The 15,865-nt window shown below is 47.6% G+C and overlaps 1 protein-coding gene across 1 annotated transcript in view; it reads right to left on the bottom strand.

Moving 5' to 3' along the window:
- The window catches only part of EFNB1 (ephrin B1), a 67,181-nt gene that overhangs the window by 4,412 nt on the left and 46,904 nt on the right, over positions 1-15,865 (bottom strand). Inside the window, exon 3 of the mRNA XM_081897926.1 lies at positions 1,868-1,960. Coding sequence (XP_081754052.1) covers positions 1,868-1,960 — 93 coding nt within the window. The remainder of the gene's footprint in view (positions 1-1,867; positions 1,961-15,865) is intronic.

The following is a 15,865-nucleotide window of genomic DNA, read 5'->3' as shown; positions in this document are numbered from 1 at the left end:
TGGGAAAAGTCTGGTGTCTAGCGGCAGATCTGATTGCATGCGGTTTCCACTTGGCAGGTCATCTGGTTCCTCTGCCCTCTTTTCTTTTTTGAGGAGCAAGACAATTTCTCTGCTATTTCAGAAACTGCTGCGGTCTCGCCTCCCTGCCTCCTCAGTGTCCCCTGAGCCTGAGCAAAGGGAGTGTCAGAGAAACAGGAATCTGTTTTTTTGGCTCCTGCAACTGCGGCTGATATTCTAAACAATGAAAGAACACAAGAAGAGCTTGCTGGATCAGGCCAAGGGGTGGGGGTGGGGGGCATCTAATGCAGAATCCACTTCTCACAGCAGCCAGGCCCATTATGGGAACCCTGAAAGCAAGATATGAGCACCCTTCCCTCCTGTGGTTTCCATAGCAGCATAGTAATGTAAGAAGAGCCCATCTAGTCTGGCATCTTGTTCTCACACTGGCTGCCCAAAAGCCTAGTATGTGAATCCCACAGGAGGGATCCGAGCACAAGAGCATTCCCACTCCTGCGGTTTCCAGGAACTTATATTCAGAAGCATTGCTGCCTCCAACAGCGGAGGCGGGGGAAAGCCATCGTGGCAAGCAGCCATTGCTAGCCCTTCCCCCCATGGATTAGAGCCATCCAAGGAGGTGGGCATCACCGCCTCCTGTGGGATGGAGTTCCCTGGTTTAACTATGTGCTGTGTGGAAAAGTACATGCATGTCCCCCTATCCGCCTGCTTGTTAGCCGCAAACATAAACGCCCAAATATCGCTCTATACACACAGCAGATTCAGATATTTGAACAGCCAGACCTTTGCCCACTTCCTTACTTCCTTGCTTCTTAGTTGGCAGAAGCCATTTTCAGGCAGAACCCACAAGGAGGGAGGGAGGACGCAAGATCGGGTGAATCAGGGAGCAGGAGAGCGAAGGCAAATCGTTTCTTTCCCCTTTCTCTCTCTTTTGCTGGTTGGCTGCAGCCATTTTAGAAGTCTTCAGTCAAATACTCTGAGCCTCCTCTTAAGCCAGTAAATAAATGCAGCCGGTGAAGAAGAAGAAGAAAGCACAGGGTTGGGGGAAGTGGGGGGCAGCGGCTGCCTCGTCCTCCTCACCTGCCTGCTCAGAGTGGAAGACTGAATCTGTTCCAGATTCCAAAGTCCGGAGGGAGGAAAGCCTTCAGCTGCTGGTGGGGGCCCTGTTGCTTTGCCTTTTACACATAACTGCCCTTCAATTGCTGCTAGTTTACTGTGTGGCTTTAGCTGTAATCTCCCTCACTCTTGTGAGGTATTCCTCAGATTTCCCAGAGGGCAGGTATGTGCAATACAAACAGAACAATTAACGAGATGAGGTCTTCCTTACGACACCTTGGACACATGCATTAAGGCAGAAGCTCCCACTGACTCCTCAGTATTCTTATTAATATTGTTATTTGCATTCCTAATTGGCTGCTTACATTTGAGCAGGGTGAGTGGGTTTACAAGCATGCATTGTTTTTGGAAGGAAGGAGCCCTTCTTCCCAGTAACTTCCTCGATCAAAGTTGTGCCTTCAGAAGGAGAGGAGAAACCAGCAGAGCTACCACCACAGAAGCCCCAGGAGTGCAGATTCCCTTCCTTGGAGCTGGCTGTGGAGGCACCCTGCAAAGATGCTGCAGGATAGAGCAGCCCGAAGACTGCCCTCTTCCCTAGTCCACAAGAAAAGGTCTTGCATGCATGTTAAACCACCCTGTTTTATAGAATCGCAGAGTTGGAAGGGATCCCCAAGGGTCATCTAGTCCAACCCCCTGCAATGCAAGAATCAGGTGCCCACAGCCAGCCCCGAGGACTGATTCTTGACCAAGTTCCCAAACCGCAGGAGAAATCGCATGCAAAGGCTTGGCAACTCACCCTGGCCCACTTTCATTATGATCTTCATGGAGCGTGTCTGGCAGACCCCGCCTTCCCGGTTCTCCAAACCCTCCAGAGACCCATTGGATGTAGCTGCAAAGCAAGAGGAGATTAAGTAAGGGTTAAGGTGATGCTACACACCCCACCCACCCATATTATTACTAAGTCAAATTTGTTCGTTTGTTTACTTCAGAATTTATACACAGCTTGCTTGCTTTAAAAAACTCTCAAAGGGGTTTACAAACCCATAATAACACCATCAGGGGAAAGAACCTTAAAAGTGGCTCTTGTAATTCTTTCAAAACATAAACTCAACAGTAAACTGAAAACAGAATTAAAAACATCTACATTCTACAAAATTAAGTCGCCTTGCCTAAACAAAAAATGTTCCAAAGTGTATAGGTTCTACCATACTAAAAGAACAAATTATCACAGGCGCTGAATGGGCATTATGTGACAGCTGTAACGGTGCCAGTTTCGCCGACTGAAGTGGTCAAGTAAGTGGGACATGGTGATCTCACAGGTAAACTGGTCCTCAGTTCTTAAGGACTTTATATATTAATAGTAACGCCTTGAACTCAGCCAACATAGAGTACATAACTGGAAATGATCAGCCATGCGTTAGAGAAATTGCACATCACTGACTCATTCATCCACAAATGGTGGTGTTAAAAGTGGCAATGCCCCAAAGTCTTATCACATGCCTTATCACAAAACAAAATATCCCTTTGGATGCCAAAATAGCACCTCTATATTGTACTACTCAGAAACGTCTCAACAATTTCCCCATAAGGATCTCATTGCTCCTCTGATCGACTGCTGCACAGCTTACTATTTCATGGTATTGAACAACAGAATTGTATAGTTGGAAGGGACCCCAAGGGTCATCGACTCCAACCCCCTGCAATGCAGGAACCAAATGAAAATGCAGACCTGTTTACAATCAATCAACACACCTGCAACGCAGGAAAACATGGTTATGGGCCTCTGAGAACAGAACTGGTGGAATGATACCTTATCTTAACAACTGAAAAGTAATTAAATAGGCATTTGGTGCTTCTGCAGCAGGTGGGGTGGTTGAAAACGGATTGTTGCTTCTTGCATAAATATGGGAAAATAATAATTTAAAAATTGGAGGGGGGAGATGGTGCAAAAGAAGGAGAGATCTCAGGTATTGATCTCTTGCAGGTGGCACCAATGGAGGCACTGCATGGGGCACAGAGACACTCACAGGTGTGGTGTGCAAAGGGAGAGAAGGTATGGCTGGCAGCAGTGGCACTAGCGCTCCAGGGATTTCAAATGGTACACCCAAGTATCATCTAGTCCAACCCCCTGTAATGAAGGAACCACAGCTAAAAATCCCTGACAGGTGGCCACCCAACATCTGCTTAGAAACCTCCAGTTTCATAAAAATTGTTTTCTTAAAAAAAAGAAAGAAAAACCCACAGGTAAAACACAGAAAATGAAAAACATGTAAAATATAACAGTTCAAAAGTAACTAAAGCACAACAGAATTGAAAAGATCAGTTTATTGAAATAACGTTAGTAAAAACGGCAAAGCACTATTAAAATGCCCTTTCCTTAAAAAGCACTCAGTTCCCACAAACCCAGAAGAAGGGCTTTGCCTGCTAGTGGAAGGATAGCCAGGAGGGAGCCAGCCTGGCTTCTCTAAGGAGGGAGGTCCTAAGTTGCGAGAGAGCAGCCACTAAGAAGGCCCTGTCCCACATCCTCACCAATCATGCCTGTGAGAGGGGTAGGTCTGAGAGAAAAGCCACCTCCAAAAATCTCAATGCCCAGGCAGATTCATGAGATACCCTGCTTTCCAGATATAGGTCTTAACTATCCCTTTGAATTGTGGCTGGGAGCAGACTGGTAGCCATTGGAACGGTTGCAGCAAAGGAGCTCCTATAATCAGCCCCAGGCAGTTTCTAAGCACTTTTCAAAGGCAGTACCACATAGAATGTGTCACAGTAGTCCTGACGGAATGCAATTAAAGCTTGGGCCAATTCAGATATCTCCAGTTAACTAGGGCACTGAAGCAGATGGAGTGTCAGGCACTTGGGGTGGGGTGGAAATCTAGGTTCAAATCAGAATCTTGTTGGGATACCTTAAGGTGTAGGAAAGTGATTAAAAAAACAACAAACAAAGCCCTGCAAATACATTACAGGCGGCAGCCATTTTTGCACGTGTGACATCCACTGACGCATACATCGCTTTCGGTCCTGGAAGGGGGCGGAACTGGGTTACGCGAGACCACTGATGCACGCAACGACCTGGAACGCAACCCCCGCAAAACACACAAACACAACCCCAACTCATGCTTGCATTCACAATCAACAGCATACACACATCCATCTCAATTTGCACATGCAGGTCAATATATATGCCATCCAAAAATGAATCCCAATGGTGTCTAAGTTCGTTCAAATGCAGCAAGAATACAAGAGAGAGGTTTTCTTTAAAAAAGCGGGTGGGTGGGGAAGCAACCGACCTCTCGGTCAGCTTCCAGTATTCAGGCTCCAGCAAATGCATCCCAGACACAGAACTAAGGGTGGGACTGTGCAGAGAGGAGAAGGAGCAGGAGGAGGAAAGGGCCAGTAGAGGCATACAATTGGAATGGAACCTCCAAGGGCAATCTGGTCCAACCCCCTGAATCGCTGGAATCATGGCTAAGGATTCCTGGCAGACGTGCATCCAATCTCTCTTTTGAAAATAAAATTGAGTCCTGCTCATGGGCTTCCCAGTGGGGCCTCTAGGTGGCCAATGTGAGAACAGGATGCTGGACTAGGTGGGCCTCCTTTGGCCTGATCCAGCAATGCTCCTCTCCATGGTCTTTTGGTGCTGATTTCCCACTAATGCAGGGGGTTGGACTTGATGACTCTTACCTTCCAATCCCACCATTCTATAACTCTAAGAAGAACTCCACTATATTTTAGCAGAAACTGACCTGTAGCTTTCTGTGGAACAACCTCGACCATTGTATTATGGTGCCCAAAGTTTAACTTGCACGCAGTCACTGCTAACTCTGACATCTTTTGTGAATGTAAACCCACCAGTTTTCCAAAGTGGCTGTAATTGCAGAACAGAGGGCAGCTCAACTCTCTGTCACCCCTCTCCCCTCTCCCCTCCACAATCACCAGTCCAGACCGGAGCAACCCAGATGGAATCTCTCACTCTTGATAGGCTGGACGAAGCCACCATCCACAGACCGCAGACCTCCTGGTTCGGGGAGGCAGAACTAAAACCACAATGCCAGTGCGGTCGACAAAGGCTCCTTCTCTGATTACAAGCTCATCTGCTCAATGCCCAGGGAGGGAGAGGCAGAGAAACAGGGTCACAGAGAACTGGAGAAATGGAGTGGTTCCACCGATATGGACTCCTTCTAAAAGATTTCCCAGACAGAAGGCAGATCTCGACCAAAGATCTGAATGGTAAGCAGGACTCCCTAGCTGGGAGCAACAGAGAGATCAGCTGCTGTTTTGCTCAAAGCAACGAAGTACATAGGATCTTGCTGAATCAGGCCACTAACCCACCTAGTCCAGCATGCTGCTCTCACAATGGCCAAACACACCAAGAACCTAGGAATCAAGATAGGCTGCCTCTGGACCTGGAGGTTCCATAAGAACATCAGAAGGGTTCAGCTGCTGGATCAAGCCAGTGACCCATATGCTCCACCCTCCTGTTCCCACAGAGGCCAACCAAATACCTTAATGGGAAATCCAAAAGCAGGATTTAAGCACAAGAGCACTCTCCCCACCCCCAAAACCTAGGTCTCCAGCAATTGCTAACCAGAAGCATTGCTGCCTCCAACGATGGAGGGAGAACATAGCCATCATGGCTATAGCCACCAGTAGCCCTCTCCCCCATAAATGTGTCCATTCCTCTTTTATACCCATCACTGCCCCCTGTGGAAGCAACTTCCAAAGGTTAACTATGTGCTGGGCCAAGAAGGACTTCCCTTTTATCTGTCCTAAACCTTCCAACATTCAGCTTCATTGGATGTCCACAAAGTTCTAGTGTTATGAGGGGGCCAAGGAAAAAAAATTCTCCATGCCATCCATAAGCTTATAAACTTCTATAATGTTGCCTCTTATTTGCTTTTCTCCAAAATGATCATTTGGGTTGCCCTTTTCTAAACCCTTTCCAACTCCACTATTTCCTTTTTGATGTGAGGTCCCGGAGCCCCATTTGCAACCTGAGCAGAACGCAACCTGCGTCTGCGCGTACACGGGTCGCGACTCACCGCTTCTGTGCATGCGTATGATGTCATTTTGAGTGTCTGCGCATGCATGAGCAGCGAAACCTGGAAGCAACCTTTTCCGGTACTTCCGGGTTGCCGTGGGACGCAACCTGAAAAGATTTAACCTGAAACAAACGTAGCAAGAGGTACGACTGTATTCAGAATAGTGGTCTGCATGCTCCACCCACTAAGGAAGGTAACAACACAATAAAACTCAGGACAGTAGCAGTTATTTGCACATGTATCCCAAAAATGAATGTGTGAAAAAATAAATATATACACTCATCTAATCTTGCAGCAAAAAAAAAAAAAGGATAGACAGCAAAGAATGTTGCATTGAAATTACATTTATATTTTATTTATAATTGTATCTGTATTTTTATATAACTTCTATTTAGCTGTGATTCTTGCATTGGAGGGGGTTGGACTAGATGGCCCTTGGGGGTCCCCTTCCAACTCTACAATTCTACGCTTCTATGACCTCAGAAGGTGGTGGACTCTCCTTCCTTGGATGTTTTTAAACAGGTTAGATGGCCATCCATTGGGGATTCTTTGGTTGCAATTCTGACACCGCACATGGTTGGACTACGTGACCTGGGGGGGGGGGGGTCCCTTCCAACAATTCTATAATTCTAAATCTAACAGCAACAACATAAGCAATTGTTTTATAAGGTCATTTGGGTGGAAAACAGTAGCTGGGGGAGATGGGACAGTGAATTTCTACCATAATTGGCTCACTGCTAGAGCTTCACAGTTTAGCTTTTTTGCTGGACGCTTTTCCTGGTGGCAGAAAAAGGCAGCTCTTCTTGCTAGACACTTCTGTTAGAGAACGCACTTTTAAATTAGAGGTTGAGATAAAGGACAAAGGCTCCCGAAGGCAGGTAGGGCATTCTTCTTCTCTTTTTTTTTTAAGGCTACAGCGCAAGGCATGAAATGAATTCTAGCCAAATCACATGGGTCACTTCTCTTCACTTTCCCTGCTTGGAAGCACCGGGGTGATAATTCTTCTAGACACGGAAAGCGCACAGGGCAGAGGCAGAAACAGGAGGGAGTGCGCTGGGCCACACAAAGCATGGACATCAGCATTGTTGATGCCTGAACTCGCAGAGCTGGAAAAGGTTCGGAAAAGGGCAACCGAGATGATAGAGAGGACGGAACAATGCCCATGTGGGGGGAAGGTTGCAGCATGTGAAGAAAAACTACAGCGTATGGGGCTTTTCAGTTTAGAGAAAAGGTGCTGGAGAGGCGACATGACAGAAGCTTATACAATGATGACCAGCCTGGAGAAAGTGGAGGGAGAGAAGCCCGCCCACCCGCATGCAGCCGCTTCCTAAAACTGTAACTCATGGACATCCAATGAAGCTGAATGTCGGAAGATTCAGGACAGAGAAAAGAAATCACTTATTCGTGCATAAACTATGGAAGTTGCTCCCGTAAGAGGCAGTGGTGGCCACCAAGCCGGATGTCTTGAATAGAGGATTAGACAAATTCATGGAGGAGGGGAGGGCTATCAATGGCTCCTAGCCACAGTTGCTAGGCTCTGCCTACATGGTCAGAGGCAACAATGCTTCTGAACACGGGTTGCTGGAAACTGCAGGAAGGGAGAGGGTCTCTTGGGCTCAGATCCTGCTTGTGGGTTTTCCATTGGGGCATCTGGCTGGCCCCCGTGAGAAGAGAGTTCTGGACAAGATAGGCCATTGGACTGATCCAGCAGACACTCCTTATGTTCTCACAAAGAAACCTGCTAAGTAAGCATCATGCTATCATCCACAGAAGCACTTTTGCCTCCCGAGAACTACATTAACGAGTAAGAACATATTACCTGTTTTATTTTATTGCATATGTATGTAGCCCTCCAGGGACGCGGGTGGCGCTGTGGGTTAAACCACAGACCCTAGGACTTGCCGATCAGAAGGTCGGCAGTTCGAATCTCCGTGACGGAGTGAGCTCCCGTTGCTTGGTCTCTGCTCCTGCCAACCTAGCAGTTCGAAAGCACGAAGTGCAAGTAGATAAATAGGTACTGCTCTGGCGGGAAGGTAAACGGCATTTCTGTGCGCTACTCTGGTTCGCCAGAAGCAGCTTAGTCATGCTGGCCACATGACCCGGAAGCTGTACGCCAGCTCCCTTGGCCAATAAAGCGAGATGAGCGCCACAACCCCAGAGTCGGTCACGACTGCACCTAATGGTCAGGGGTCCCTTTGCCTTTTATGTAGCCCTCCTTTTTTCCTCCAAGGAGCTCAAGGTGGTGCACATGTTTCTCTTCCTCCTTTCATCCACACAACAATCCTGAGAGGCAGCTTAGGCCAAGAGGCAGAGACTTGCCCCCAAGGTCGCACTACTCAGTGAGCTTCGTGGCCGAGTGGGGATTGGAACCCTGGTCTCTCCCAGGTTCAAGCCAGACACTCTAAGCACTACACCACTTGGGTACCACATAAGCACATCAGAAAAGCCTGAATGGCCCATCTAGTCCAACACCCTGTTCTCACAGTGGCCAACCAGATGCCCCAATGGAAAACCTACAAGCAGGATCCGAGCATAAGAGCCTAACTCCTTTTCTATGGTTTCCATAAAAATGCAAGAGGTTGGATGGCCATCTGTCTGGATTATTAACTGTGATTCCTGCATTGCATGAGGTTGGCCTAAGTGACACTTGGGTCCCTTCCAACTCTACAGTGGTGCCATTCTATGAGTGCATCAGTGCAGACTTGCACAGTCCCTCCTCCCCACACACTCAGTGAAACTAAAACTTTGGGGTGGGGTTTGCGTGTGTTATTTCCATCTTTCAAAGCAAAATGTGATCTGGGCAGGTTGGAAGATTTGGAACGTAGAACGCTTGGCGAAAGATAAAATGTAAGGGGGCTCTTAAACAGTAAGCTTTGGACAAAATTAAGCATTCTGAGCTGCCTCCCAGGTTCCCTTTAGCAGGTCTCTGTTATGATTTGGGCTCCAGCGCACCATTAACGTGCCGTGGCTGCAGCAAAATCCAAGCTGCTGGCCTTTTTATGGGGCTAAATGACTCTTGCAGCTGTGCAAGCTGTCTGGGTACTTTTAAAGGCGCAGGTAGAGCAGAGGCAAAACTCCACACATCTTTCCCTTTCCTTTGCATTCAGATCAAACCCAACAAAATCATTAAGTAAATCATATGAAATTTTTTCTGAGTTTAGGTCCTACAAGAAATCTGTACCAAAACAGCTGGGGAGAAAGGTATTTCAGACAGGAAATTCCTTTGGGCTCCCGGACCCAAGAAAATAAGAAGAGATTGCTGGATCAAGCCAATGGCCCATCCAACCTGTTCTCACAATGGCCAAATGGCCCAAGGAATCTAGGTAGACTGCCACTGGACCTGGAAGATCCATAAAAAGAAAGGAAGAGCCTGCTGGATCAGGCCAATGGTCCATCAAGTCCAGCATCCTCTTCTCACAGTGGCCAACTAGATGCCCCAGCGGGAACTCCACAAGCAGGATGCGAACACTAGAAATCATGGCATCTAATGAAGCCGAATATTGGAAGATTCAGGACAGATAAAAGGAAGTCCTTCTGAGTTAATGTATGGAACTCACTTCCACAGGAGGCAGTGATGGCTACAAACCAAGAGGATTGGGCAAATTCATGGAGGAGAATCACACTATCAATGGCTACTAGCCAGGATGGCTATGCTCTGCCTCCAAAGCCAGAGAGAAAATAAATGTTTCTGAATATCAGTTGCTGTAAACCACAGGAGGGGAGAGGGCTCTTGTGCTCAAATCCTGCTTGTGGGTTTCCTCTTGATGCATCTGGCTGGCCACTGTGAGGACAGGGTGCTGGACCAGATAAGCCATTAGCCTGATCCAGAGGGCTCTTCCTTTAAGCAGTGTCTTCTGCTTTGCCCATTTTAAAGCGTGTTCAACAATTCATTTCCTGGGCTAGATTCAGACATTTGATAGTTTAAATGCCATGCTGACCGTTTTCATAGAACATCAGCCTGCAAGCTATTTAATTAAATATAAATACACTACATTTCCTCACCAGTTGGACTTCAAACACCCTGATGGGCACTGACATTTGCATCTGCCTTCAGGAGCCTTCATCCTTTATCTCATCCAACTGAATATTTAAGGGGTGCGTGCAAGCAAATACTTTTTCTTGGTGATTTAGCAAATTTTTCATTTCCATGTTCTGCATCAGTTCCAATTGCGTTTCTACATTCTGCAAGGCACCCTGGGAATTTTACCAAAAGGCATGGGATGAATCCCTTAAAACACACACTCACAGAACAGTAGAGTTGGAAGGGACTCCAAGGGTCATCTAGACAATGCAGGAATCACAATTAATTGCAAATGTGTAAAATAATTTTCAACATTAGAATTGCAACATTGCAGTCCATTTTGAAAGGACCGCGGCCTCTCAGCTTAGGAACCAGAGATGCTCAAAATGCATTTCGGCACAGACAGATTATTTCTTAGGCAGAAATAATCAGATGAACAACTATATGATGGGGGACACCTCCCTTGACAGCAGCACAGGTGGAAAGGATCTGGTGGTCTTAGCAGAGACTACAAGCTTCACATGAGTCAACAGTGTGATGCAGCAGCAAAAATGGCTCATGCAATCCTAGGCTTGATCAACAAAAGTTTAGTGTCCATATGAAGGGAACGAATAGCAACCTATTCTGCCTTGGCCACACACCACCTGGAGTCCTATGTACAGTTCTGGGCACCCCGCTTTAAGGAGGATACTGACAAGCTGTGCAGAGGAGGGCAGCCAAGAGTTGGAAAGGACCCCAAGAGTCATCTAGCCCAACCCCCTGCAATGCAGAAATCACATCTCATGAATACCTGACAGGTGGCCGGCCATCTGACGTCTGCTTAAAATCCTCTAAGGAGGAGAGTCCATGACCTCCTGAGCTTGTGTGTTCCGCTATTGAACAGCTCTTACCCTCAAAAAGTTCTTCCTAGTATTTAGTCAGAATCTCCTTTCTTGCAATTTGAATCCATTGGTTTTGGTCCTCCCCTTTAGAGCAGAAGAAAACAAGTTTGCTCCACCTTCCACATGACAGCCCTTCAGATATCTGAAGACAGAGACCTTTAAAAAGAAGAAGGGGGCAACTTTCCAAACTCTTAAAATCCTGCAGTTTGCTTTTATCTTACTTTGTGGTATCTGAATGCTTATTTGTTTTCCGGTAATTTTCACTTCTGGAAAGCTATGCCGGGAACCTCTTGAAGGGGGAGGGGATCCAAAATAAACTAAAAACCGGGGCGAGAGGGAGTGCTTTTCCTCAAAAACCTTGGTATCTCGCAAAGCAAAGCCTTCGCAGAAGTTCAAGGTGGTGTCAGCCAGAACATCTCGTTGCAGGGTGCATTGTTTGGGGCCATGTTCAGAAGGGCAGGGAACTGGGAAAGAATAACAGAACTGAAGCGTGGGAAGGGATCTCCAAGGGTCCTCTAGTTGAACCCCTCCACACACAATGCAGGAATCCCAGCTCAAAAATCCTGACAGATGGCCATCCGACCTCTATTTAGAAACCTCCAAGGAAGGAAAGAGCACCACCTTCCCGGCAGGCTTAAGCTTCGTGGTTCCCTTTCAGGAACTGACCACCGGACAGACGTCCAAATCAAGCATCCTCTCACACTTGATCGTCTTGGCTCCGTCGAACCACTTGGCCCGTGCGCTCACTGCAACTTGCCAGGACCTTTGCATTTCTTTTCAAGGAAGCAAATTAAAAAGAAAAATCCTCTCCCTTGCCTCCTTGCCTAACACCTTGGAGAAAAGAAGCCTTTTAATGAAAGCCGTTTAGCATTCAGAAGCTTGATGTTTCGGGGACTCCAAGAGGATGGGGAGAAAATGTCACATGAGGCTTTTGCAGGCCTTGCCGGTTGTTTGGAAATCCAAGCTCCAAGCAATGAAAGAAGAAGGAAGAGGAAGATGCGCCCTCAAACACGAGAACATAAAAAGGGCCTGCTGGATGAGGCCAACTAGTCTAGAAAACTGTTCCCACAGTGGCCAGATACCCCTAAGAGCCTCGAAATCTAGATAGACTGCCCCTGGGACTGGAGGTTCTGGAAGAACACAAGGAAGAACTTGTCTGCTGGATCAGGCCAATAGCCCATCTAGTCCAACATCCCGTTCTCAGTCCCCAAAGAGACGCTCCAAAGGTAGACCAACAAGCAGGACATGAGCACAACAGCTCTCTCCCCTCCTGTGGCTTCCAGCCACTAGGACTCAGAAGCATTGTGGTTGATAGCCCTCCCCTCCTCCATGAATTTGCCTAATCCTCTTTTAAAGCCATCTATCCTGGTGGACATCACTGCCTCCTGAGGTTAGGAATTCCAGAGTTTAACTCTGTGCTGCAGTGAGAAGGGACATTCCTCTATCTGTCCAGAATCTTTCCATATTCAGCTTCATGGGATGTCCACCAGTTCTAGTCTAATGGGAGATGTTTGATAGTGGAACGCACTCCCTCAAGATGCAGTGGGCTCTCCTTCATTGGAGGCTTTTAAGCAGAGGTTGGATGGCCATCTGCCAGGGCTTGTTGATTCCTGCATTGCAGGCGGCTGGACTAGATGGCCCTTGGTGATCCCTTTCAACTCTACAATATTCTATGATTCTATGAGAGAGGAGCATTTTATAAACTTCCATGCATAATTTTATAAACATCTATTGTGTCCCCTCTTCCTCACCTTTTCTTTAAGTTAAAAAGTCCAAAAAACTGCAAGATTTCTTCATATGTCGCAACGGTTTTTTTATTTGCACTACAACCTGTTTTCAAATGCTGCAACTATTCTTCATAGGAGAGTCTCTCCATCCCCTTGATAGTTTTTGGTTGCCCTCTTCTGAACCTTTTCCAACTCCACAATATCCTTTTTGACGTTCTCGGCAGGAGAAGAGGGGTAACAGCTGTGCCCGGGGTGTTTGGCAGCAGGTGAGAGAATGATGAGCCCCAGGAAACTGCCATGGTCCAGAAAATGCAGCAGATTCTCCACCTGGGTTTTGGAAACCAGGGGCGGGGGGCACAGCGGAAGAGAACAGCCCCCGCCCACCCTCCTTTTAAGCTTCCTCTGGGCTTAAATCCTGCCAGTAATAGAAAAGGCAAGGGGAGAGGAGCTTACATCTCTCGAGGTTTCAGGGGAAGACAAAAACGTGGGTGGTCCAGACTTGCTTTTTACGGCGATCTCTGGAAGTTGGCAGCAGAGAGGTCTTGGGACTCGCGGGGGATCCGAGATCAGACGAAGATCTTTGGCCCACCCAGAGGCTGAGGATCAGTGCTCAGTGGATGCAAGGAGGAGAAGTCAAGGAAGATTAAGGTCAGGCATGAGACAGGACGAGAGACAAAGGAACACAGGAAGCAGCCTTATATTGAGTACTTGGTCTATCTTGCTCAGCACTGTCTATGCTTTCTGGCAGCAATGGCCCTCCAGGTTTTCAGTTAAGGGGTCTCTCTCCCGGCCCTATCTGCAGATGCCACTGGGGATTGAACTTGCAAGGCAGATGCTCTACCACTGAACTGTGACCCTTCTGCTAGGAATAAAGTAAGATTCCAGTCCTCAAAGTTCTCAATAACAGGTTCAGCTGACTAGGAACATAGAAAGCTCCCTTATACTGGGTCAGACCCTTGCTTCTCTTGTCTACACTGACTGGCAGCAATAGCTTGCCAGGGATTCAGGCAGAAGTCTATTATAGCCCTACCTGGAGATGCCATTGGGAAAGGGATTTTTCTGCCTTCAAGATCGATGCTCTACCACTAAGCTATGGGGGCCTTTGTTGGGCAAGCACTGCCATGGAGGATCCACTCACCCTGCTTCCCTTTTGCAGGACTGCTTAAACTCTTGGGTTGCCCTTAGAGGAAAGAATATACAGGCATTCCCCCACTTAACGCGCATTCTACTTGCACACGACTGCTTTTACAAGGGTCGCCGCAAAGTAAGTAAAGAATTTGAATGAAACGGCATGCTTTCCCTTGCTCAGGTCAGCTGCCTGGAAGTCGCTCTTGGCCACTCGCTTGCTGCGATGGCACTGAATGGAGGGAAGGCATGCTGGGCAGAGGCCTCAAGAAACTTCCAGGCAGCAACCCCAGCTGCCCAAATAAGTCTCTCTCCTCCCCCACACATGCTCTCTATTAAAGGGGGGGGGATCCCCACTTTATGCAATTTCAGTGATGCACGCAGAGGCCCAGAACATAACCCCCATGTAAGCAGGGGACACCTGTATACAAAAGTATACAGGGCCTTCAAAACAGCAGCTCAGCTTAACGGATTTCACCCGATAAACACCACAACGCAGGGTGAGATTTCAGCCTACAAACGCCATGATGCAGGGTTCCTGCAAAGCAAAAGGCCTGGAAATTCCTGGAAATGTCCAGCCCCTCGCAGTTGTAAAGAAACAAGTTATGAAAAGACAGGTTTTCTCCAGTAAGATTTGGAGCATTACAGATTTTGGCCTGGCTGCCGTCAGCTCCCAAAACAGCATTTCTGCTGTTCTGGGTGTACATTATATGTTAAGTAGTTTTTGCTACCTTTAAGATAGCAAAGGAAGATATGAAGTTTCCTCGTACTAAGTCAGACCATTGGTCCATTTAGTTCAGTACTGTCTACACTGACTGGCAGCGATGGTGCTCCAGGGTTTCAGGCAGGGGTCTCCCTCCCAGCCACAACTGGAGATGCCAACAGGGACTGAAGATGGGAGTTTCTGCTTGCAAGGCAGGTGCTATAGCTCTACAGAAAGTGTTCAGGGGTTCCGTTCAAACTTCCGACTCCTTTCCATCTCCTAAGCCCCTCGCTGTCCATTGCCTCCACTTAGCCCTGCAGAAGGCAGGAACCGCTGGCTCCATATTTGTTCCAGATTTCTACTGGTCTTGAATAGAAAGCCTGACATTACACAAGTTAAGCTAAAGAGATTGAGCTACTCCTGCAAGCAGGATTTGAGAACAAGAGCCCCTCCCTTCCTGCGGTTTCCAGCAACTGATAATCAGAAGACTTACTGCCACCAACCATAGAAGCAGAGCAGAGCCATTGTGGCTGGTAGCCATCAATAGCCCCCTCTTCCATTAATCTATCCAATCCCCTTTTAAAACAATCCAAGTTGGTGGCTATCCCTGCCTCCTGCAGCAGCGAGTCCCATAGGTTAACGAAGGAGGACTTTCTTTTGTCTGTCCTAAGTCTTCCGACAATCAGCCTCACCGGAAGTCCACAAATTCTGGAGTCACAAGAAAAGGAGAACAGCTTTTCTCTGCCCGCCTTCCTCAGGCTATGCATGATTTCTTAAACCTTTATTGTGCCGCCTCTTCTTCGCTTTTCCCCTGCGCTAAAAGGTCCCAAATGCTGCAACCTTTCATCTTGGGGGAGTCATCTGATTGTTTGAGGGTGCCCTTTTCTGATCTTGCTGCAACTCTTGATATGGTGAAGACTGGAGAGGAGGCATTTGACAGGGATCCAAAAGGCCAGCTTCCCAACCTTTCACATCAGACCCTTCACCTTTCACTGCTCCCCCTCTGCCTGAGGATCCACCTGCCCTTTGCGAGGAAGTGACCTACTCACAGCAGAAAGGGCATCGTTCTACTTGGAGCAGACAGACAGAGACAACAGGCCACCAATCACCCACAGGTGTGGGGAGAAGAGATACAACAGCTGACAATAGAGAATCCTCAGCAATGAATATCTGAACGTAAGTGCTGGATCAGGCCAATGGCCCACACAGTCCAGCATTCTGTCCTAAACAGCCAGATGCTCCAATGGGAAACCAGCAAGCAGGATCTGAGCAGGAGAGGCAATGCTCTCCCCTCCTGT

The sequence above is a fragment of the Podarcis melisellensis genome (assembly GCF_964234715.1).
Source record: "Podarcis melisellensis genome assembly, chromosome: Z".
NCBI lineage: Eukaryota > Metazoa > Chordata > Lepidosauria > Squamata > Lacertidae > Podarcis > Podarcis melisellensis.
Note: the sequence above shows the minus strand (reverse complement) of the source record. Positions and strands in the feature narration are given on the sequence as shown.